At 46.4% G+C, this 24685-nt stretch overlaps 1 protein-coding gene across 1 annotated transcript in view; it reads left to right on the top strand.

Moving 5' to 3' along the window:
• Positions 1 to 24685, top strand: part of plxna1a (plexin A1a) — a 168870-nt gene that overhangs the window by 126993 nt on the left and 17192 nt on the right. Inside the window, exons 13-22 of the mRNA XM_079478542.1 lie at positions 3523 to 3674; positions 3815 to 3935; positions 4279 to 4415; positions 5978 to 6145; positions 8553 to 8646; positions 9251 to 9487; positions 10789 to 10932; positions 18764 to 18998; positions 21309 to 21451; positions 23356 to 23612. Coding sequence (XP_079334668.1) covers positions 3523 to 3674; positions 3815 to 3935; positions 4279 to 4415; positions 5978 to 6145; positions 8553 to 8646; positions 9251 to 9487; positions 10789 to 10932; positions 18764 to 18998; positions 21309 to 21451; positions 23356 to 23612 — 1688 coding nt within the window. The remainder of the gene's footprint in view (positions 1 to 3522; positions 3675 to 3814; positions 3936 to 4278; positions 4416 to 5977; positions 6146 to 8552; positions 8647 to 9250; positions 9488 to 10788; positions 10933 to 18763; positions 18999 to 21308; positions 21452 to 23355; positions 23613 to 24685) is intronic.

Below are 24685 nucleotides of genomic sequence, written 5' to 3'. Positions count from 1 at the left end.
CACCTAACAATGGGCAACAGTGAGGTTTCTAATGCTGGGTATTTAAATTCCTTTATCTGGGTTTTTGTTGCTCTCTCTTCTCTCTCTCTCTCTCTCTCTCACACACACACACACACACACGCACACACCCTTATCTCATTTCTGTCAACAGAACACAGAGCTGATAAGCTTTGACATGAAATATGTCAAATATACATGTTGTTGTGACTTGGTTCGAATGCGGCTAGATGATGTGAGACAGGCAAGGGAGGGTAAACAGAAGGAATGATTTTCACAGCTTCTGATTGGATGATTGGATGTGCGCACCCTGCACTCTCCAGCATATGAAAATAGTCATAAAGATGGCATCCTTGTGGGAGACCAACGAAAGCAAACGGAGACCCTTTTGCAAAGTCTGTCTGTGATTGGATGCCGCCAAGCGACATGCAAAACAACCCCAGTGAAACCAATTACAGAACACTTTTGCCTGTTGTTGTTCAGTTATTCTGTATTCTTTATTGGCATCGCTTGTGCAAAAAGCAAATTTTGATTGTATGGTCTATACGAGGCTGTAAGATTGGCTTGGGGGAAGAGGGATTTGTGAACATATGCTACAAACTAGAAATATTGAAGAAAATTCTGGAAGAAAAAAATGATGTACAGAACTCCCAGATACGGCAGAAGTTTTATTCTTCAGCCCTGAAAATAGAAGGTCTGCAGGGTGAAATCCAGAGGGAAACACCTGTACCCGTAAGCAAAGACACTTAACCTCAATTACATCAGGAAGCAAAGAGCGCTGCGTCAGACGGGTGCCGTCGCATATCTGATGAATAGCACATGTACACATTTCTACCTGCAAAGCACCTTATAACAAGACGGTTTGTGTAATATGTACGTCGCAGTCTGAGATCCTCTGCTATTGTGTTGCCAATGCCTTTTGATGGAAAGATTTTACCCAGGCGCTTGCCAAATCTCTCGTCTGCGCTCAGACATCCACGCCGAGATAACTCCGCACCTTCCTAATGAGGATCAGGGAGAGAAAGAGAGGCAGACAGACAGACAAATGACAAGCCAACGTAAACAACAGAGGACACGGAACACCAGGAATCTGTTAAGCCTCGCGCACCGCGCAGGTGGCTGGTGGGCGGATGGGATCTGGATAACAGGGGTCTTTAGACTGGCCCCATTCTCTTCGCCCTCCAAGTTCTCCCACTCTCCCTTTATTGTTGTCCTCCCACCCGCGGGGGGTGGGGACGGGGGGCACGCGCAAACAATAATAATCTCGCCACGGTAAATCTGCAGGGGGTTCCTGCGTTCCAGTGCACTTTAATCGCAGTAATTGCATATATTTTTTAAATGTATCGTTACCCGGAGCCGATAATGAAAGGGAGATTTACTTAACTGTGTATAATTTAACAAGGTCCTCGGGGAGAACGTGCCTGTATATTAGTGTTCTCTCTCTTGTGTTGAGAGATTTTATTTTTATCTGTCATCCCCCTTTTAGGCTGATTTAATTAGAAATGTATAAATGTTTTTTTTACATACAGACATGTAATGTAGGTTAAATTTTGTGTAATCCCACAGCTACACTCTCGAGTCCAAATTCTGTCATTTTTAGGTCAAGGCTCATTGGTTTACATGGTCTATCAATAAAGCCTGAATTTGTTTCGATACTCAGGCTGTTTTACATTTACATTCATGCATTTGGCAGACGGTTTTGTAAAAGGGACTTTAAACACATTTAAGGCTCAGTATCATTTTTTCAGTATGTACAGTAATGACAAAAAGTGATTTCCATTTTGGAAAATTGAAGCGTTAGCTTTTTATTTGAGTGTATTATTGAAGATGTTTTAAAAACGTTGTATGGATGTTGCCTAGTTGTGGTTGAAGTGCAAACTGAATAATCTAAGGAGGCTTGACAATTTTTTTATGAGTGATAAAGTTACAGTAACTGAACTATAAGATTAGCCTTTTTTGCATATTTAAATGTAATACTCTTTATACCTTTTTTCCAAACAATGTTTCCCAAAAGTTAAGTGTTTTGTCAATTTTTTGCCATATTTACTAATATTATTTAAACCTGAGAGGTCTTTAAAAGCACAAATTGTACAAATACACCCCTTTGGACATCACTTTGGGCCACTACAAACTAACACAGCGTTCTACCGGTTAAACTACATGAACTTGTTTTGAAAATCCGATTTAGTTTCTCATTCAGTGCAGCTTTGTGCGTCTGACCCACCGTAACTGTAATAAACCGTTCTGACGTTCTCATTGTCAACATTACATTAGCTGAACGTACAGTAAGACATGCCCCATCCTTTCCACTCCAGAATTTCCCCTTAGAGCCCCAGCCTCTGAGGCAGACGATGCCCGGCTCCAGGTTTCCATGGAGACCTCGTGGTGGAGAGATCGGGCGTAGAGACTACCTGTAATTACCTCATGATGGCTGTTACAGGGCGCCGTCCCGCTGTTACCCCCGCACATCATTCACCATATTTGTTTTGTCATGCCACACCTGTCCTTGTTACGGAGAATAATCCAGCTAAATAAATCACATTACCCTACCACCTTGCTCCACGCAGCTCAGAAGCACGCATCCAGGAGCATGGGTAATAAGTTTCAATTAGAGGCTGTGTGGAGGAGGGGAGCCAGAGGGACGTATCTCACTGTGCCCGGCGTTAGGGGCTTCTGCTCTCCTGCGCCAGGGGGTGATTTGTCTCCATTAAAACGCAAGACGTCTGAGTTTGTATGGGAACTGTGAGACTGGGGAGCTGTAGGGCTCCATGCCAAGTCCTTTCCACTGACCAGAGGTCCATTATTTAGTGTTCAAATATCACTAAGGCTGTTTGAAGGGAATGTTCTTCTGACATGGGACAAACAGTGTGATGTTGACTTCAGGTCAGGTTTACAGTTGCCTCGGGTGATCATGTCATAAGTGTTCAACGGTTGGTGTTTACATCTGTAAAATGTGTCTCCTGTGACCACATCATTGTATTAAAGAAATAGTTCACCTAAAAATGAAAATGTTGTCATCGTTTGGTCAACCTTCAGTTGTTGCAAATTTCTTTGAGATGCTAAACGCAAATGATGATATTTCAATGAAAGTTGTTACTAAGCCGTTTTGGGTCACCATTGACCCCCTTTCTAGGACAAAAGACTATTATGGGAGTCGCAAAAGAGCGTAGTTACAAACTAGTCTTCAAATATCTTCATTTGTGTTCAGCACATTAAAGAAATGTGTGCAGTTTTGTGACAACTGGAGGGTGAGTTGTCATTTCCCCCAAACATGCTTGAAGTTCAATATAAGCACAATCCTTTTCTGTCAAACACAGCTGTCTGATATTTCAGTTGGGTCCCTGACCCTATTCGCACTTGTATTTAGCACGTCCGGATCACCCGAGATGAGTGTGAATGGGGTCTTAGATTAATCCTTGTTGTTTTTTCATCTTGAAAATATGGCCTGTTCAGTCAAGGTGAAGTAAATCTCTTGCAGTCCTCTATTTTCATACAAACCAAAGTCTTTGTTTCTCTGTTTAAAAGCTGTTTCCTGAGACCGGTCCACGTCAGGGCGGAACCAGGCTCACCATCACCGGAGAGAACCTGGGCCTGCAATTCAGAGACATTCAGACGGGCGTTAGACTGGGAAAAGTTCCTTGCATTCCTATAGAAGAGGAATACGTTAGCGCAGAAAGGTGATCTCTTACCCTTACAATGCATAAGACATCCTTCCTATGGTATATTAATAATAAATCACGAAGAGATTCATTTTACTAATAATATTTACTGAAGCGCTGTATCAGTTTACCGGATTCTCACGTTTCTGTTTCTGCAGGATCGTGTGTATGCTGAATGACGCCACAGGGTACCGCGTACAGGAAGCACAGGTGGAGGTTTGCGTCCGAGACTGTCTGGCTGATTACAGGGCGCTCTCACCCAGGGCTTTCACCTTTGTGGTAAGACGAGGGACAGTTCACCCCAAAAAAACTAATTCTGTCGTTATTCATTCATCCTTTTCTTCTGTAAACACAAAAGAAGGTATTTTGAGAAATGTCTCAGTGGTTTTGCGTTCATACAATGGAAGTCGAAGGGGGCCTGTGTTGTATGGTTACCAGCATTCTTCAAAATATCTTCTACTGTGTTCAGCAGAAGAAAGTCATTAAGTTCGGATTGACATGAGGATGAGAAAATTATGGCAGAATTGTTCTTTTTTTGGGTGAACAATCACTTTAAATCTACTAATGCATACTTAACACTGTGTTGATCATTGCATCTTTATATACAATTTTATCCCATCAGACGCCATACTTCTCACGCATCCAGCCTGCTCAGGGACCTCTCTCCGGAGGGACCAGAGTCACGATCGAAGGGAACCACCTCAACGCCGGCAGTTCGGTTGCGATCAATATCGGCCGTCACCCTTGTCACTTTAAAAAGTGAGTCCACTTGTCTTATAAAAATTCAAACGCTCATAAATATAATACGTTTTGTTTGTATGTCTGCCTTTCCATATTTTTATGTCGGACAGAATTTCACGTTAACTGTTTGTTTCTGTTTGTCATATAGTTTCTGTTGGTTTGTTTTGTATTTCATTGGCAATGTGCCGGTCCATTTGACAGTTCGCCCGTTGGCTGTTTTGGTGTAACTTTTGCCAATAGACAGCCTGCTTTTGCTTGTTAATACGGTCTCTTTCTCTCTCCTCCTCTTCCATCTGCCAAGTCGTCTCCCTTTCTCTTTATCCGTGTCATTCCAAAAAGCTTCTCACTCTTAGTACTTCCACCTGTCATTACGTCAGTCAAAATAGCCCGACGTTTATTTTTTACCCCTCGCCGTGTATCCACGGCACAAAGACACTTTGAAGACATCAGCTGGGTTACGGCGCAGACGGTCCTAGAGGATTGACTGCTTCCGCAGTGAATGAAATATCTGTAGCAGCAGACTGCTCTGCATCGCAGCTGAGAATAAAAACATTGTCTCGGTGCCAATGCTCAGACGGGAGAGAACGAAAGAACGAGGATTAGCGCAGTTCTCGCTGACTGATACGTCAACCACACCTGTTCCCGGGTCCATGGTTCACATCAGGGAGAAGGTTCGGTTTATGTGAACCCGCTACACAGTGGGCTGGTGAGATTAGGGCGAGAGTTTTAAAGGGATAGTTCAGTCCGAAATGAAAAGTCTGTCTTTGTTTACTGAACCTCATGTCTTTCCAAATCCATGTGAATTTCTTTTGTGGAACAGTAAATGAGAAAACAAAACAGCAACATCAGACTATAAAAGAAGTGAATTATTATTAACCGTTTTATATGCCCAGACTAAAAAAATCACCTTTTGTGTTCCATGCAAGAAAGCATTTAAATCAACACCGGTTTGAACCATCCTTTCAATACGTCTCATTTTCTTGTGCATTTTGTATCTTCAATTCGTAATATTCCTTGAATTGGTATTCAAATTTATTCCCCATGTCTGTAATCCAAATTACATATTTAAAATGCAAAAACCTCTCAAAATATCCCAAAGCAACGATTTTAAAACTTTGTTTCCTTGAACGTCTGTATATTTTTACCTTTGAGAAATATAGTCGCTTATCCTCATCGTAACTTGCTTCAATCCCTTTTCTTTTGTTTGTGACAACCACCTTGTCAAAAAATGTGCTGTCTTCTGAGGATTTCTGGGGTGTGCATCTTGAATCGGGTTCCCATGGCAACAAGCTTAGGGGATGTGAATGGAGATTGCAGGCACGTTTCCAGGAGAGGAGGGGAAAGACGGAGATAGCATGCTCGGCCGACAGACGAAGGCAGACTCAAAGTCTTTGAAACGGAATTGCGTCCCATATGGCTGTTATCGCGAATCATGAGGCTTCATCAAACATACTGAACTCTTATTGAGTAAAGAATCTGTGTCCTGATGAAATGTGAATGTGATGACATGCTTTATAAACACACAGTCTGACTATAATGAGTGTGATGGTAAACTTTTGACTCGATATCTTTCACTGTAGGAGGACGTCTAAGGATATCGTGTGCGTGACCCCGGCCGGCCTTAACCCTGGAAGTATCCCTGTCATGGTGGACATCGACAAGGCTGAGTTGAGAAATCCAGAGGTGAAGTTTAACTACACAGAAGATCCAACTGTCCTGAAGATAGACCCGGACTGGACCATCGCAAGGTACGTGACGTCCAACCTGTCAGTTAAAACGCACTGCGGCACGCGTACTTCATCTCTCCGTATTCCCTTGAACTTAAAAAGAGGCCTTAAGATACAAAATTAAACGTGAAATCGCTTCTGGAGGAAACGTTCCGTCTCCGCCGAGGGAGAAGTTTGAACATCAAAGTGGCAATATAAATCAATATCAGACTATTTGTTTTACAGTTTCTCTTGACACATGAGCAGAACTCATTAAAAGGGTGAAAAATGAGATTCTTTGCAGCGTCGATCTGGAGTCACACCGTCAGACGTCTCTACCTGCGAGCAGATCTGCTGTCAGATGCTGTTTTTGCAGGTTTCTTGGGAGGAGCTGCGATTTGCACTAAAACGCATCTGGGCTGTCGGGGCTGAGATAGAAACAACAAGTTAAACGAACAGCATCGCTGGTGTTAGATGAGGCAGACGGGACGGAGCACTTATCACCTGAAACTCGGCTGTTTTTGTGGGTTAGAGAGTGAGGTCTTTAAAAGCCTGGAGCTGAAATAAAGCTATCGACACGTACCTCTCTCTCTCTCTCTCTCTCTCTCTCTCTCTCTCTGTGGGGGCCGGCTATACTAGTGCAGATAACTGTACACTGTAAAATATATATTTTTTGATAATTGTATCTTTTGCAGTACATATATTAATACAAAACTAGTCTTAAATCTAGATATATTTTCTTCCTTAGCAAAATGACCTAAGGGAAAGACTTAAAATTAATTTCTAAATAATTGTTAATACAAATGAACAAGTCTTGTTTTCTGAAAACCGAACTAGAATAATTGTTAGTAATAATTTAAAAGTATTGTTTTCGATATGTTGATAATAATAATAATGAACACGTCATGTTTTCTGATAAATTATTAATAATTAATTATTAATTGATTATATTGAAAAGGAATTGAATTTATGTTTACAAGAAGAAAAATATCTGATAACAGGGTAAAAAGTAAAATTAAGTTTGACCTTTTAAATTTTTTTTTTAACACATTGACAAATATTTTTGCTTGTTTCAAACATAAACTACAGTAGCTACATTTTTTATTTTTCTTTCAGAAAGCAAAAGTTAATATCTTTGACTATTGTGCTTCTCAAGTCATTGAATATGGATTTAATTTTTTTTAAACATTTGTACTAGAAAACGAGACAAAAATAGAGCTTTCTTTAAGCTTTTGCCACAGAAAGTTAAGACATATTAATTGAATCTTCAGAATTGCTTTATCATCAGATATCACTCTGAATAGTCGGCTATCGGTATGAGGTTGAGAAATGTAGTATTAGTGCATCTCTTATTATATATTACAATAGAACTGCAATATACAATTATGCGTCTGGCAAGTGTTTTTATGCAAAGCATCTTACATTGCAACACATATACTTCCAGACCAGGACCTTTGCGCTGCTAACACAATACCAATTCAGTTAAAGGAACAGTTGGTTGGAAAACAATGTTAAGAATGAAAGAGATTCTCAACATGTACCTCTGCTCCCAACCTCATTACACACACGCATCTGAGTATATGTGTAATGGAGTGTGTGTTGTTTTGCTGACCCAGACCGGCACAATCAAGCCTGTGCTCTCTGTAGACTTCTGCTTTGAACGGGGCTATTATTCCCCAGCAGTGTCAACCAGGTACCTTTCGCCCACTCCATATGGATCTGAAAGCAGACGCACACACTCTCTGGGATCAAAGTGATATCGGAAATGACTGCGTCCGTGCAAAAGATGCCCCCAGCTTAAACAGACATAACTGCAACCAGAAAGTTGCGGCCCTAAAGCCAGTTAGCGCGCGCTGAGTGAAGCTGTATTGATTCGAGCCGAAAATGCCCTTCAGGGCCACGGCACAGCAGGCGTCACAGAAGCAAACAGGGTGGAGACATCGCGGCCGTTGCCACGGCCCCAGATTTAACACATAGACCAGCTATGTCAACAAGCTTGTGAACACAAGTGGGTTTCAGAAGATTGCGGTATGAGAAACGTTGAGCAAATTATAGTTTTAAACCGATTCGGAGGTAAAATAAAGTCCAATTTGGTAGTTGAAAGAACCCGACATCTTCAAAGAGGGACTGAATTTTTTAGGTTGAACAAATATGATATGAAAAGTACGCATGCACGTATACAACTGTACAAGACTTTTAGTTTAAAGGGGTCTTCATATATCACTAAATGGAGGTAGAGCATATTTAAATGCCTGACTCTTCAAGACAATCTCTTTTGTGTCTCACCGAAGGGCTGATGGGATACATTACCTCTGCTCATTTATCCTTCCCTCTGGGATGGGAAGCTTCCTCAGATTTAATTCTTAAGCACGGAGACCGTTTCATCGAGTTAATAAGTGAGATTCGTGCCCAGTTTAAATGATGATGACGTTCTGTTTCTCTGTTTTAGTGGCGGCACCCTGTTGACCATCAGCGGCACCAATCTGGCCACCATTAAAGAGCCCAAGATCCGTGCCAAGTACGGCTCAGCGGAGTCCTTCCACGTACGTATATTTCCCCCCGTCCTTATCTGACATTTCTATCTTCCGCACCACTGGTCTCCTGTTGTTTTTCTCTGTTGTTTTTTTACAGTCAAAGGTTTTTCCTCTTTCTCTTGTAGAGGTCAGTCATCGCTCCTTCGCTTTCTCTTCCTCAGGTTTCCCTTAAAGGAAACCATCGAAATGTCCATCTCACTGATACATTCCCCTGCCACTCTCGCTGTGCCTTATAAAAGACTTATAAGACACAGAAAATGTGAATCACAGTTCTTTGAAAAGGTCACAAAAACCTCTCTCTAGCTGGGTTTTAAAACTTAGTGAACTGCTTCTGTGTCTACTTAGGAGACGGCTTCTAAGGCAACTGTTATGTAATCTCATAAATGACAGAAATGACTTTCTATAGGAAACTTTAGAAAGAAACCCACGACCCCATGTTACAAAGCAATGTTTTATCATTCATAAAAATACATCAAATAAAGAAAAATCACTCCACAAAACTGTTTTGTTATTTTATTAATGATGTTATTCTTTTCTATGTTTCCATTACTCGACAATAAAGGTCAAGTTTGGTTTTATCTCACCTTTTGTCTTTCTCTCTTATTCTCCTCAGAACTGCACGGTTTTCAACAACTCTGTCATGGTTTGTCTGGCTCCGTCCGTGGCTGATTCTGAGCGAGGCTTCGCCGACACAGGCAACGGACCGGATGAGATCGGATTCTACATGGACGACGTCCACGCTCTCATGGTGGTCAACGAGACGTTCAGCTACTACCCGGACCCCGTGTTTGAACCGCTCAGCCCAAACGGCATTCTGGAGCTCAAACCAACATCTCCACTTATCCTTAAGGTAACACCCGTGTACGGATAGATTCGTGGACGTTGGTGCGTCGAGTCTCCGTGAAATTTCAGATCTGACGGTCACGTTCACATCTGTTCTGGTAATAATTTCCGGTCGTCTCTTCACCGTAACTGAATAAAAGGAATGAAAGTCCAAATATAAAAGATGGGGATTTTTGTGGAATATCTAATAACCAATATCTGGTGTGATATCTCGTAATACAATGTCATTCTCCTAATCTCGTTCTTTTCCACGTCATATTTAGTCACGTAACGTCACTAATCTGACAGGTCCATCCATTGTCAGGCGACTTCGCAAATGCCCCGCTTGCCCTTTTATTTACAACATCAGAATGCCGATCACAGACGCCATATGATTTCTGCTCTCATAAAAGCCTCTCTTTTCTCCGAAACCCACTGAGGTGAGAGTCAAAGCATGTCGAGTGATATTTCTTTGTTAAATGGAAATGTATTAACGAAACCTTTTACTTAATGCCCGATCCCCCGCACGGCTTACTGCGTGGAGAGAAACAACTCGGTGCATTAGCCAAGAGAAGGAAAATACGAAAATGCAATTTGGTGAAATAATCAAGGATATTCTGGAGATGCATCACATTCTCCACGCAATTAATTCCTCATCTAATTTGATCTGGGGTTGGCGGCGCGGATGAGATGAGAGAGGCAGAGGGAGGCGAATTTGCATTAAAGACCGGCGTGCCGTGACCTCGCTGAACCCTGGTGGTTCTCGGCTGGGGGGGCAGAGTATCGATGCTTTGTTGGCGTTCGTCAACATTTCTTCTTCTTGTGTCCGTGTGTACGAAGAATATCTTTTGTCCTTTATTTTTTGTGGCGTTTATCTGTGTGCGGCGAGATCAAACTCATATCTGTTAAAGCCGCTGGGTTTTTTCCTCTCTCAATATCTACATGACCTTTATGTGTCTGAGCTTGTGTGATGCTTACATTTATCTCAAACCGCGGTTGTTATCAGGAAAACTCGTTCCGGGACCTTGAACGAATATTCTTGGTTTTCAACACGTGTGGAATTTCAAAGACAATACGTTTAGACAGTTTTGTCAGGTTGTGAACATGAATGGCAAGCGTGTTTAGAGTAATGCACTCGTAATGGAATCCAGCAGTAAATGTGCACTACCTCAAATAATCTTTGAAGTTAAACATCGCACTGTATTAAAAAAAGTCCAGACCAAAGTGTGAAAGCCCTCGCAGAGGACTTTTATAAGAGAAAAACTTTTCTCTTATACAAGCTCAGTGGAATCGCATGCCGTCTGTCTAATGGTGTCTTTTATTTTATAGGGTCGTAATTTAATTCCAGCAGCTCCCGGTAACTCAAGGCTCAATTACACCGTGTTTATCGGAGAGACGGCGTGTGTTCTGACTCTATCCGAGACCCAGTTGCTCTGCGAGTGGCCAAACCTCACCGGCCAACACAAAGTCACGGTACGTAACCTCAGTCTCCACTCATTCACACTGTGATCACAATACATTTCTAATTGGTTTCAGTAAGTGTTTCGATAGTTGACTAGATATTTTTTTCGGTTTTGTTATTTATAAAGTCACTTTCGGACTGAAAGGGTCTAAAAAAGTGCCAGTACACAGGAAACGAAAAAACTCTTCAATAATAAAGCAGGTTTAATAACCAAAATAACACGTTATTTGCATTTGTTTTTGTTGGTTAAAAACCTACAGACAAACACGAAGAATGACGTATAGTAATGACTTTCAGTCCAAAAACGACTGTATCTGCAGAACATGATTTAGATTGGTCTAAAATAAACAGATTCATATTTATTTATCGCTAAACGTCTTGGCATTTCGCGTCACATGAGTGTTGACTTAATGAAAATTGTACATACTGTGTAGGCAGTTAGAAGACGCTTATTTTACATCTCTTAGTTCCCTTTCTGTCGGTCTCTCGACGTTGTGTCGAAGCCGACAGATGGGGTTCGCCCTTGAGAACCAATCGTCTCTGACTATTTTGAAAAGGCCAATGAAATTGGCGAATGAAATTTGCATGCCGGGCTCCGCCCCCGGATATCCGGGTATAAAAGGGGAGCCGGCGTGCTCATTCATTCACCTTTTGTTCTTCGGAGCCTTCGCATCTGATGACATTCTTCGAATTGCCGATTTCTACGACGCGGTGCAGCGGAGATTCCCCTGGGCGTCCTGGCAGTTCCTGAGGTATTTTTCTAAAAGAGCAATTTCCTCAGCGTGGCATTGCCCGCTGATCTCTTGGGTGCAGTACACTCATCGAGGACGGGGACGGACACGGTGGTTGCCGCAAGTGTTCGGGGGTCCGATCACTGTGGCAGCCTCGTGGATTCGTCCTGCCCGCACGGCGCGCGGATGGCTATTCAGACGTTGCGTCACTGCGCGCGGATGGCTAGTCAGACGTTGCGTCACTGCGGGCGGACGGCTATTCAGACGTTGCGTCACGTTGGCTACGTTCTGTCAAGAGCAAGCCACCACCTCGTTTGCTTCCCGTTCTGTGACCGCAGCGGCTACGGCCCTGCCGTCAGCGGCGGCGAGCAGCGAGGGTGATGTGGGGATTATCGTGAGCGTTAATCCGTCAGCCGGTCGGCTCGCGGACCGCTCGCGCCCCGTCTCGCTTGTTTAGCAGGTCCCCAAGGATGGTCCTACGCCATCTTATTCCTCAGCCACGCGCTCGGACACGAGCCGTGGAGATGAGGTGTCTCTTGCAACATCGGAGCGCGACCTGCTGGCATCAGACTCTGGCGATTCCCTGAAGCTCCCTCCCTCGGGAGGTCGAGCACAGGTGAGAGCAGACGTCAAGATGTCAGCCATGCTCGCTCGGACCGCCGTGAGCGTCGGGTTGCGGTGCAGCCCTGGTGCTCACGGCTGGGTACTCGCACATTGGGCCCGGCTCAAGTGCCAAGTTTTACCGAGCTGCATAAGGAGTTCAGTAAGACCTGGAGCGTCCCCTTCGGCGCGCTTCCGTCTAGCTGACTCTATCGCCCTCTCTTCCCTCGGGGCGGGGAGGCAGCTAGGGACTATGTCAATGCACCCTGGGTGGAGCATGCAGTCGCGGGTATCCGCAGACGGCGGCCACCTGGGGGGCTTGACCTAGACTCACCGTCCAGGGCATGTAAGGTCTCAACATCTCTGGTGTTGAGGCTGGCAGTGCCGTGGACCAAGCTGCCTCCACTCTTACGCATGGCCTTCCTGCAGGCCAGGGCGCTAAAGAGAGCCCCATGGGGTAAGACCGACCCAAGTAGTGCCGCCGCCGACTGGCCCTCCGGGGACCGCGGTGGCAGCGCAGGCTGGGTCGGACGATGTCCACATCAGTGGCCCGGAAAGATGCCTCGGACCCAATCTTGCGCAGGGGGGCGATGTCGAGAAAGGCCACTTTCCCGACTCCCCTCTCGCAAGGTCGGCTGATTGGTGGCGCTGTCAAGGACTGCTCCAGCAGCCTTTTGACAGTGTAGAAACAGACCGGCCTGCTGTGACCCGGCCGCCTTTCGGCCGTCGAGGTCTCGCACGTGGTCTGCCCCCGGCAGCCCTGGCCTTCTCCAGCGTCGACTCCGGTTCTGGTGCCCCCGCAGGTGGCCCCCCGGAGGAGGACGTCAAGAGAAGGACCACCTAGAGAGATTGAACCATCGGGCCCGACCCAGCCTGGGTTGCTGGATGGTCGGACTGGGGCGGTCCCTGCCGCGTCCCAAACACCTTCTGGGCCCCTTCGGGGGCCTAGTGCCCGCCTTCTCACAAGGAGAGGTCTCTCTCTGGGTCCCACTTGCAGCCGCTCTCACCCTCTGAAAGATGGTGTTCGGCAACTCGACGTTGCGTCGTGGCGGCACGCAATGACGAGTATAAAGCAGCCCTCAGCACTCTCGCTTCGACGGTGCGTCGAGCTGCGCCATCGCCTGGCAGGTGATTTAGCGGAGCCGTTCCCCCCGGGGAGAACAGCACTGCTAGTCATTGAACCAACCCCCGCGGGTTGATGAAGTAGATCGCAGCCCCCCCTGTGAGGTCTCTGGGTGCTTGGTTAGCATTTCAAACCATCACGGTGGCTGGGAGTGTGGTCCGTCTCGGCATTCGATCCAGCTCGCCAGACCTCCGCCGGACTTCAGGCATCCTCTTACCTCAGCAGAGGCAGGGATGTTCCTGTGCTCCAGGCCGGGGCTGCCACCCCTCTGGCGAAGGCGATCGAACCGTCCCCTCGGCCGAGATGTCCAGTGGCTTCGACAGCCGCACTTCATCATCCCCAAAACCAGGGGTCGCTGCATACCTTGAGCAGCACCTTGCAAGGGTGCCGTTCGGGAGGCGCAGAAGCGCGTCCTGGTGTCTGTCAGACGCCAGGAGTGGTTCATGACAACTGACCGCATACTCTCATGTACAGTTCCCTCGGCACTGTCGAGGGGCTGGCATGTCAGTAAACGGGTCAGCCGGGAAAAAGAGAGCAGCTCTCCCTGGCGCGGAGCTCCCCCTTTTCCTGGTAGAGAACTCAACACTGTCTCCATGACGGCGTGCTCGCTCACGAGCACGCACAGTCAGTGCTGAGCTGCTTGAACTTTCAGGCAGCAGCCAGCGGTCCCCTGAAATCAGTTTCAGAGGCTCCTGGGCATGGTGTCCTCGGGGGTGGCCTGTCCCCCTCGAGTTGACGCACATGGGACCGCGACAGCACTGACTACAGAGATGAGTTCCCTGGAGAGCGTGGCGCACCGGCAGTAGGCGTATCGTCATTACACCTGCTGCCGTCGCATCCTAAACCCCGAGCAGGTCTTGAGGCCGGTCGTGGAACGACAGACGCCTCCCTACGGGGTGCGGGTGCGGTGTGCAATGGGCGCGCAGTGTCGGGTCGCTGGACGGGCCCCCGCCTGCGTTGGCAGATCACTGCCTTCAAGTTGCTAGCTGTCCTGCTTGCACTGATGAGGCTCCGGCCTCTCGTGCAGAGCCAGCATACTGGCCCGGACAGCACGACCGGCGTAGCGTACTAAACCTCAGGGTGGCACTCGCTCGCTGCAGTCATCGCAACTCGCCCAAAACGCCTCCTCCCGTGGAGACAGCAGGTGGCAAAGCCCCTGCAGGTCACATGCCCACCGGGCGTCCTGAACCAGACAGCCAAGCGCTCTCTCGTCAGTTGACACCCCGTGGGAAGTGATGACTCCACCCCTGCGGGCTGGCCTGGGTGTGGTTTGGGCGGGCACAGGGGGACCTGTCGCCTCCCTGAACACCACCCAGTACCGCTGGGCATTCCTTGGACGAGGACCCCCTCGACACGGAGGCCCTAGCGCGCAGCCTCCAGTGGAGACAGCAGGTGGCAAAGCCCCTGCAGGTCACATGACCACCGGATGTCCTGAACCAGACAGCCAAGCGCTCTCTCGTCAGTTGACGCCTCGTGGGAAGTGACGACTCCACCCCTGGTGGAGACAGCAGGTGGCAAGGCCCCTGCAGGTCACACGCCACCGGGTGTCCTGAACCAGACAGCCAAGCGCTCTCTCGTCAGTTGACACCTCGTGCGAAGTGACGACTCCACCACTGCGGCCGGCTTGGGTGTGGTTTGGGCGGGCACAGGTGGACCTGTTGCCTCCCTGAACACCCCCCAGTGCCGCTGGGCACTCCCTGGTCGAGGCTCCCCCCTCGACACGGAGGCCCTAGCGCGCAGCTGGCCGCGGGACAAGCGGAACTACGCTTCCCCCCAGTGAGCTTCATTGCGCAGGTCCTGTGCAAGGTCTGGGAAGGGAGTATCAAGTGCTGCTAGTTGCGCCTTACGGGCCCAACTACACTTGGTCCTCGGAGCTAATACTCCTGACGACAACTCCCCCTGGCCAAATCCCCTGGCGAAGGGCCTACTCGCAGGGGATGGACACGTTGTGGCGTTCGAGCCGGACCTCTGGGTCTGGCTCCTGGATGGGACGAGGAGTTCCTGGATGACCTACCCCCCTCAGTGGTGGAGACTGTCACTCAGGCAAGGGCCATGCCCACAAGGCTGGATGCCTTTAAGTGGCGCCCCTTCTCGTCCTGGTGCTCTTCTCGAGGAGAAGACCCGCGGAATTGCTCGCTCAGGAACGTGCTGTCCTATTGCAGGAGAGGCTGGGGAGTAATCTCCCCTTCCACATTGGAACGTGGGTACCCGCTGTCGCGGTTATCACGTACCAGTTGCTGGTGAGCCTCTGGGGCGGCATGACCTGATTATTAGGTTCCTCTAGGGCGCGAGGGGCTAAGGCCTCGTCCGCGCCCCGTACCCTCTAGGGACCTTAAGGTGGACCTTTGGGTCCCCTTTTTTCGGGCCCTGCCGAGAGCCCCTTCCTCGTTCTGCGAGGGGGGTTGGCTCTCCTGCTGGGGCTCGAGTCCATCCAGAGGGTGAGGCACCTGCAAGCATTCCGTGTCCACCGATTGCCAAATTTCAGGCCCGGTGACTCTCACGTGATCCTGAGACCCCGGCCGACTTACGTGCCCAAAGTTCCGCCGCCCCCCTTTGGGACTAGGTGGTGAACTTGCAGGCGCTCCCACACCGGGAGAAAGACCCAACCTGTACGTGGGGTGTCCAGTAAGCGCATTGCGCCTCTACTCGAACCACACTGAGGGCTTCAAGGCCCTGAGCAGCTCTTGTCTGTTATGGAGGTCAGCAACGGGAGTGCTGTATCCGAGGAGAGTTGTAGCGCTGGGTCGCACACGCCGTCACTACGGCGTGCCGATCCTAGCCCGTGCCCATTTGAGTGACGGTACACTCCGCTCGGGGTGTGACCTCCTCGTGGGCATCGGCTTAGTGCGCCTCTCTGGCAGACATCTGTAGAGCTGCGGGTTGGGCTACGCTATACCTCGCAGAGGCTTACAACCTCCGTGGGGAGTCGGCAGCTCGAGTCTTGCCAGCAGGTGAGACCAGCAGTCGTGGGGCGTACGCCTGCGCATAGCGCCATTCCCCTTCTGAGGTGGACCAGTGCGCTATGGGCTGCCTCCCTTCTTTCCCCAAGGGTGAAGAATAGGCAGTCCGTCCATCCATCAATAGCACTCAGGGCGGCGGGCTCGGCGGAGCAGCCCTGCCGCCTATGGCCGGGTATCAAGCTGAGTTATTACATATAGCTCTAACCGGACCTAGTGCCCCACACGTAGTAACCCCCCACTAGGGTGGTTCCGTCTGAGATGTCGTCATGAGATGGTTCCCCGCGTGGCAACCCATGACCTCCCCAGGTGGACATCCACCTTGCGGCATTCCGCACATACCTCCCATGAGTTCTCCCCTATTTGGTGAGACCATGTTGGTGTCTCCACTGTATTCCCCCCTAGGGTGGGAAGTGGTCTCCGTAGCGCACGTCCTCATTGAAGGAACAGCGCTTACCCAGTAGCCCTACGACTGGATGGCCCTCGCCAATGGGGCCGTCTGAGTTGGCGGAGGGCAGGGGCTACTCATCTTTGCCAAAAGCTCTGGGAGCCCCTGCCTGCCCACTGGAAGGTTACAAATTTCGCGATAGCGCTCACGTGTGGCTCGCCCAGGCCGGTCAACGTCGCTTCGCTAGAGATTGTGACGCGGCTAGTGCCGTGGCGTTTTCCATAGGAACCCCATCTGTCGGCTTCGACACAACGTCGAGAGACCGACAGAAAGGGAACGTCCCGGTTACGTATGTAACCTCTGTTCCCTGATGGAGGGAACAAGACGTTGTGTCCTTCTTGCCACGACAATAGCCGTCCGCTGCAGCAGTCACGAGATGCTCTCAGGCTCCTCAGCACAAAAGGTGAATGAATGAGCACGCCGGCTCCCCTTTTATACCCGGATATCCGGGGGCGGAGCCCGGCATGCAAATTTCATTCGCCAATTTCATTGGCCTTTTCAAAATAGTCAGAGACGATTGGTTCTCAAGGGCGAACCCCATCTGTCGGCTTCGACACAACGTCTTGTTCCCTCCATCAGGGAACAGAGGTTACATACGTAACCGGGACGTTTTCCACCGAGCATTTTTCATTTAGTTTTTAATGCAAGAATTTTTTTTAATTCGTTTTAATGATTTTTAAAAATAGTTCTAACATACATGAGAGAAGCAACGCTGCATAAGAGATGAAGGCTTTTCTCCGAGAATTTATCTTCACATTAAATTAACTTTTTAAATTAAAATTTAAGTGTAAACCTAATATTTTTTAAAAGCTATATTGTATCAGATTCAATCAAAACTGCTGTGTTGTTTTACTGTTAAGTTTAGTTCACGAAAGTGTTTTAAATGGATAGTTTTCGTCCTGGTTCACACTGACCAAATGTCAAGCGATTGGAAATGACAAGTCACCGTCTAAAATGAGCTTAACACTAGCTGAGAGCACTGCTGAGGGAACATGAGGGAAGGACGTTCTTTATCTTGCACACCATGTTTTACTTCATGTGATGGCTCTCAAAGAGAAATGATTGCTGAAGAAGAAATATTTACCACCACTATTCTGAATACCCATTATTTGTGAGCGAAGCTTCAAGTGTCAAGTCGGATTCACAGAAATTGTCTGAAATGCGTGTTTGTACAGCCGTTCTTTGAAAGATGCTGCTTCAAAAATAGACGTGTCTCTGTGTGTTTAGTGTCCTTATGTGGTACTTTAGGGGACAGATACACGGCTGTACTCTTCTCCCCTCGACAGTGACCTACTTATGGGATGCCTCAATAGGCACTTGGTTCTTTAGCTGATGTCACATGTGTGCACGTTTTTCTGTTTGTAGGAATTAGTGTGCGCCCGTGTGTGTGTATGACTGCACTAGCACACAGCTGTGTGTTGACTGCTGTGACCCCAGTTAGTGAGAATCTCTCTAGGAAATTTTGTATGGCTTGGATCTTTGACCCCTTCTCTTCCCATGAGCCCCTGCAGTTTAACAGACAGCATATAATGTCTGAGGCCATGTGTATATACAGTATGACATCACTGGTGCACTTGAATTTTCTAGAAGTTTGTTTCTATGCCACACATGCAGCAGTTACATTTGCAGAAAAAAATTTATCATCGATTAAAGATACAGTATAATAATTGATAGTTCAAGTTGACGTTAAATACAGGGTATACAAACATCGACACTACTAAGATTGTATTTTAGTCTGAGTCTGAGTAAACAATTTTACAATTCATTGTTAAATGTTCTATTTACGAAATACAAGCTTTTACAAAGCTCGAAATGATCCAGTAATAACAGAACATTTCGAGCTAAATGGGTTTTCAATCTCCTCGCCCGTCTCGCAAATGTGACGGGCTCATAAAGTTTTAATTACGGCTTGACGCAGAACTGTCTCGACTCTGATTTTTCACGTACAAAAATCTGACTTTCTTCGTATTACTTCTGTTAAAGATCCGAGCAGGAGGGTTCGAATATTCCCCCGGTACCCTGCAGATCTACTCTGACAGTCTTCTCACCCTTCCTGCTATCATTGGGATCGGAGGAGGCGGAGGTCTTCTCCTGCTGGTCATCATCGCCGTGCTCATCGCTTACAAGCGCAAGTCTCGCGACGCCGACCGCACCCTCAAGCGACTTCAGCTGCAAATGGATAACTTGGAGTCGAGAGTCGCTCTTGAGTGTAAAGAAGGTGAGTCGAATGATTCATAAGTCATAAGAGATCGTGTTCATTTTCTTTATTAGTTGAATTATCATCTTCCATTCTCTTGTCGCCATGGCGACACCATTATGGTTGTTAACATGTCTCTGTAACATGTTGGTGTTGGCGGACTGCAGTGTTGTGGCATTCTGCCCAGTTTGAAATGCAGTCGCCGTATGCGATAAAGGTTCCCAATACCACGAGAAATGCGCTGGATCTAATTGGCCATTATCTTAGGACTGTCGGACCTCCTGGTCACGACCCTGTCAGGTGGATGAGAAAGGCCACCACGGCTAGCTAGCTAACAAACAGCGTTCTCCACCGCAAAAGGGGGAAACGGTTAATTGGCAGACAGCAAATGATGAAAGAAATTTGTTTCTTGCCAAATGAGTGAAGGAGCTGGTGGGCATTGATTAGCTGTCACGCTCTTTGGCCTGATTCGTTGTGATTGGCTGGTTGCCTTCATTAGAGGAGAACATGAACGGGTTGTTATCGCGCCAGCGCTCAATCTGCGCATCAATATTTTATTTGGATGGTATGCGCTGACATTATTTACAAGCTCTGCAAAATATTTATGACCTTAGCTTGTTTTCAGGTTTGGGTTTGGATTTGTTTTGTAATGGCCGAGAGCTCTCAAACTCTCTTTCTAACGCAAAGCATGGAGGTCAACGGGGTTAAAGAATTGGCCACAAGACTTGTGGAAAATAGCTGAGACAGAAAGAGTTTCTGGTCATGCTCCATGCAATGCCTTTTAGAGCCACTCAATTTTGTGGGAGTTAAAGTGATAGTTCAACCCCCCCAAAATATCTGCCGTCATTTATTCACCCTCGGGTGTACCCTTGTTGGTTTACAACATTCTTCAAAATATATTTTTCTGCATTCTGCAAAAGAGAGCCATACAGGTTTGGAATAAAATGCAAATAAATGTTTGACCCTTTAACCTCCAGTTCTCATTATTTTGATACAAAAAATATGTATATTATGAGGATTTGGAAATGTCTAGGAAATAGGGTAGTCTTCATTTTCTTTATGCAAAAAAGAGTTTCATACTTACAGTGTGTTGTTTAGTTTATCGAGGGAAATTGTCGTTTGACATACTTAATGAGATTTATTGTATCCAAAAACATCAATCCCTCAGATTTAGTCTGTCCATATAGCACAGGGTGGAATAAGTTGTGATGGTGCAGTCACTGGGCGTGAACCAATGAACGCAGTCCATGTTCAGAGACTTACTGAGGCGTGATGAAGCCCATCAGAGAACGCAGCAATACAAACAAACAAAGCACGGCTAATGGATAATTAGTGAGCAATCCAGCGCCGGTTTAGATACTGGCAACACTCAGTGGGAATATCGGCTTACTGCTTTACATTAGCCCAGAAATGTTAGCGCAGACGTGTGTGGACATCACGGTAATTGAAATAGTTTTGAGTGCTTTTGCCACGAAAAGAACCGTTTCAGAAAGGAACGCGTTATCAGGAACATACGAAACTTTTGACAAACAACTGCAGGAAATGTTTTGCTAACTGACCTTGACAACACTTCCACAGAGGCGTAATGTTTTGCCCGCTCTAAAAGCGGGGCTTTGAAAACGGCACGTTTAAGCTGTCTGCGATGCCCCCTCGCGCTCTGCCACCCGACACGCGGCTCTCCGAGTAATGAAGCGAAATTGAATTACAAGGCCATCCCTCATGTTGGAAATCTTTGTTAGGCCTTTCAAGTGCACTTTGACGAGGAAGAAACATTGAATTAAAAGCTCTTTAGGCCTGTCACTTTTTTTCTAAGGAGACTGATTCCCATCGGGCAGTTCATGTTGAATAATATTTGTGTAGTGTTTTTAAGATGAAAAGGCCTCACTTAGAGCCGAAGCGTCACTTTTCGCATCCCAGCGGACAACGGGGAGGAACAACAGCTGGAGGAAATTATGCATGAAAAGCTCCGTTACTTTATTAATTACCCACTCATGCAATTAATTGACTTTCTTTTCCCGTGAACTTTGCGTCTCTTACGTCTCCCGCTTTTTTCAAATGGCAAAACCAAATTAGTCGTAAGCCGAGTAAACAAACAGATTGACAGACGTAGCATCGCTTCTGTTTACCCAACAAGCGCCTGGTTTTGTGCGAAGCACCTGGTGACCAAGTTTCCCGATCACATGCTTTGTATTTAAAGATTCTCAAATAAAGCTTCGAGCAAATCAAAGAATACATTTTTCTCAAAACGACTTGACTTTAGTCATGCACATACAGTAGGTTTGCTTTTTTAATTGTTAGTTGACTGTTCGTTTGCTTGTTTGTTTGTCAAAGCATTCGCTGAGCTCCAAACCGACATTCACGAACTGACCCAGGAGCTGGACGGAGCCGGTATTCCATTCCTGGACTACAGGACGTACGCCATGAGAGTGCTCTTCCCCGGCATTGAGGACCACCCGGTGCTTAAGGAGATGGAGGTACGGGTCAGTACATCTTCGTCACCATGGTAACCGTAGAACAGAGCTAACAGTATAATCATAAATGAGAAAACCAATACTAACACCGAAGACATCATTTCATCAGATACTTATTTGATGTAATGTGTCTGAGATAACATTAAGATTTAGTTTAAAAATGTGGTTAATTCTACCGTCTAGTGTACTCAAGGGATCTGTGTGATACACATTGTGACCCCTTGTACTTTAAAGCCAGATGCTAATGACTAGCATTTTACAGCGTGCACGAAACATCAAAACCGGCCATTGCAATTAAATACTCCATTACTCCAACACGCTACGTCCACAAGCATGTATATACCGGGTCACGCCGTTGGCTTGCGGAGAGATCACGTATTTATTATTTCTTCTGGGGTTTGTTTTCACTGTATTTGCCCCCGAGTCCCCGGCGTAATCAAGTGCCTATACGAGCGGCTCAGGCCCTTATTGCTCTGTGTAGCTTCTCGCCCCAAAGCAACCTACAGTAGAATCGGCCTTCCCGAGAGGCTGCAAATTTCATTCGGCTCAGCACAGAAGAATTGAGCCACTTTATTAGTCTGTGTTGTCGGAAAAGGCCTTTGTCAGGTTACACGCTACATAAGGCGCTGTAGGGGACAATAACAGATGCTGCTTTGATGGCGGAGAACCGCGTTCTTGCTTTGATGTCTGACTCCAGTGTTCTTGTTCAGAAGTTTCGTTCGTTCATTGTTTGGGTTTTGTTTTCTGTAATTTCTTCAGATTAGAACACCGTGTCCTAACCTGGCACGGGGTTCCAATGACAAGTCATTTGCCGGCGCTAGGAGCGAAAACGCTGTACGAGGCAACGTTATGACAGCCAATCAGAACATATTTAATGTCTTTATGTTGTTTTGGACTAATGAGATTGGATCTACCCAGCAGGCCTGTGTCAAACTGAGTAGCCCCGCCTTCAGTGATATCTCACTGGTCCAAAATCAGATGTAGTGCTTATATTATGGATGTAAATGTGTGGGTTCAAGGACTGATACATGGAAAATGAAGTTTGTTGTGTGTGAGAGAGAGAGAGAGAGAGAGAGAGAGAGAGAGAGATGGAAGGTGACATTATGCCACCCTGTGGATCATAGGAGGACAGATCACTGTGTTTTACCCCTGGACACTGAGATCACGTCTACTTCCTGCTGCTCTTCCTCTCCATCTCTCTTTTCGAGATGTATAGATTTGTTTTGCATTTGAATAATAGTTAATAATAGTAACAGAAATTATTAATAATATTTATTATTATTATTATCGTTGTTATTATTATAATACTTTTTGTTGTTATATTTTAACCAATAATAATAATTTATTTAAAATATATTTACTATTTGTGCTTTTACATTTATATTTTTACATACATTCTTTTTATCTAAATGTATTTTATTATTATTATTTATTTATTGTTTTTTTTTTGTTGGTATATTGGTAAATAATGACCCTTTAAATTAAGGTCTCTCAATTAATTCATTCATTTTTTCTCTCTGTTTCTCCTTCTCTCTCTGTCCTCGCTTCTGCGTTTCCCTTGTTTTTTCATTGATTTTCATTCATTTTTTTGTTTTACGAGCTTCTTGCATCTTACATTTTCTTTGTTGTCGAGCAAGATGCTGCGTCCCTCATGCGCTTTCAACACTGTTTGTTTTACTGAAGTGCTTTGACAAGTTAAAGGTCTTTGAATCAGACAGTTGCAGGCTGTAGATAGACAACATGGCAAACTGTATTTATCAGATCTACATCATAATTATACGGTCTAAAATTAGTAAGACGTTTCTTTTACATTCCTTATTTATCGCTTCATCAAATATGATATCAGAGAGCTCTCATTTAGTCTCTGTGTAATAAGTGTAAGTGTTTTTTGTGTGCTTTTCCCTCAGGTTCAGGCTAATGTCGAGAAGGCCTTAACTCTTTTCGGTCAGCTCCTCACCAAGAAGCACTTCCTGTTGACATTTATCCGGACACTCGAGGCCCAGCGCTCCTTCTCCATGCGTGACCGTGGCAACGTGGCGTCGCTCATCATGACGGCACTACAGGGAGAGATGGAGTACGCAACGGGAGTCCTCAAACAGCTGCTCTCTGACCTAATCGACAAGAACCTGGAGAGCAAGAACCATCCCAAGCTACTGCTCAGGAGGTGAGAGAAAACGTACTCACAAACTCTTGCGCGTAAGCCGCACCACATTTTTATTTGATAGCTCCGTACTCCAGTGACTCGGTCAAACTACTTACAGCTTAAGTGAACGCCTGAACACACATGCACACCAGCATCCATATACTGACAGACTCACACATTGACTCGAGCCGTATCTGGTGACCAGAATATCATATAGACCGTAGGAAGGGTACCTTTTGAATTTGTGTTGCCTAGCAACCACCTTTAACACCCTAGAAATCGCATACCTGTGCATTGTAAACAACTCGGGAGTACCTTAGCAACCACATGTGACGTGATGACCTACCACTCGTGATGCCCTAGAATTACGGTGAGGGGTTTTGGAGAGACAAGCACCACTCCTCATCACAACAGAATGCTGGTACGCACGGGATAGCTGTTAAAAACATATCATTTATTATTAGAACTCTTAAAGGTACAGTAGCAGAAACAGTCGTGACTAAAACAGATTTTTTTGGTGGATTTAAGTAATAAAATAAGATGCTGCATTGCAGAATATGGCCAGCATAAAAATACTACCTCAGCATTGCCTCCCCACAACATAGAAGTTTGCAAGTCAGTTTCCTCCATTTCACCCAAACTAGTGCACTTTTAAGTGCACGCAAATGAGCTACTCAGGACACTCGTACTTCTAACTGAACACCTCTGCATTCACCTTATTTCTCCTTTACCGATTTATTAATGAGTGTATCATTTAATAATAGGATCTTATGTAAGGAAGTGATGGGGAGCGGGTTAGTCTACAGTGTGTGAATGCATTATTGAAAAAAAGAAACGTTTCTGGAGGGCCCGGGGGAAAGAGCCGCAGTTAGCAGGCCATGCTAGCAGCCTCTCGCGCTCGCCAGCGATACAGTTGATGAATTACGAGCATTGACGTCCATGCATTACGGATGCTTTAATTACTTCTGTTCTAAGGGAGCTTTTGGGAGGTCTACGGCTGGCAACAGGTTGCCCATTAATGGAAGACATCGCCCAATTACTGTTATTGTCCGGTACTAATGAAGACGGGTGGTTTGTTTTGAACAAAGTGTAGG

This window comes from Barbatula barbatula (genome assembly GCF_947034865.1).
Source record: "Barbatula barbatula genome assembly, chromosome: 17".
NCBI classification, from domain to species: Eukaryota; Metazoa; Chordata; class Actinopteri; order Cypriniformes; family Nemacheilidae; genus Barbatula; species Barbatula barbatula.
This window is presented reverse-complemented; position numbering and strand designations above follow the sequence as displayed.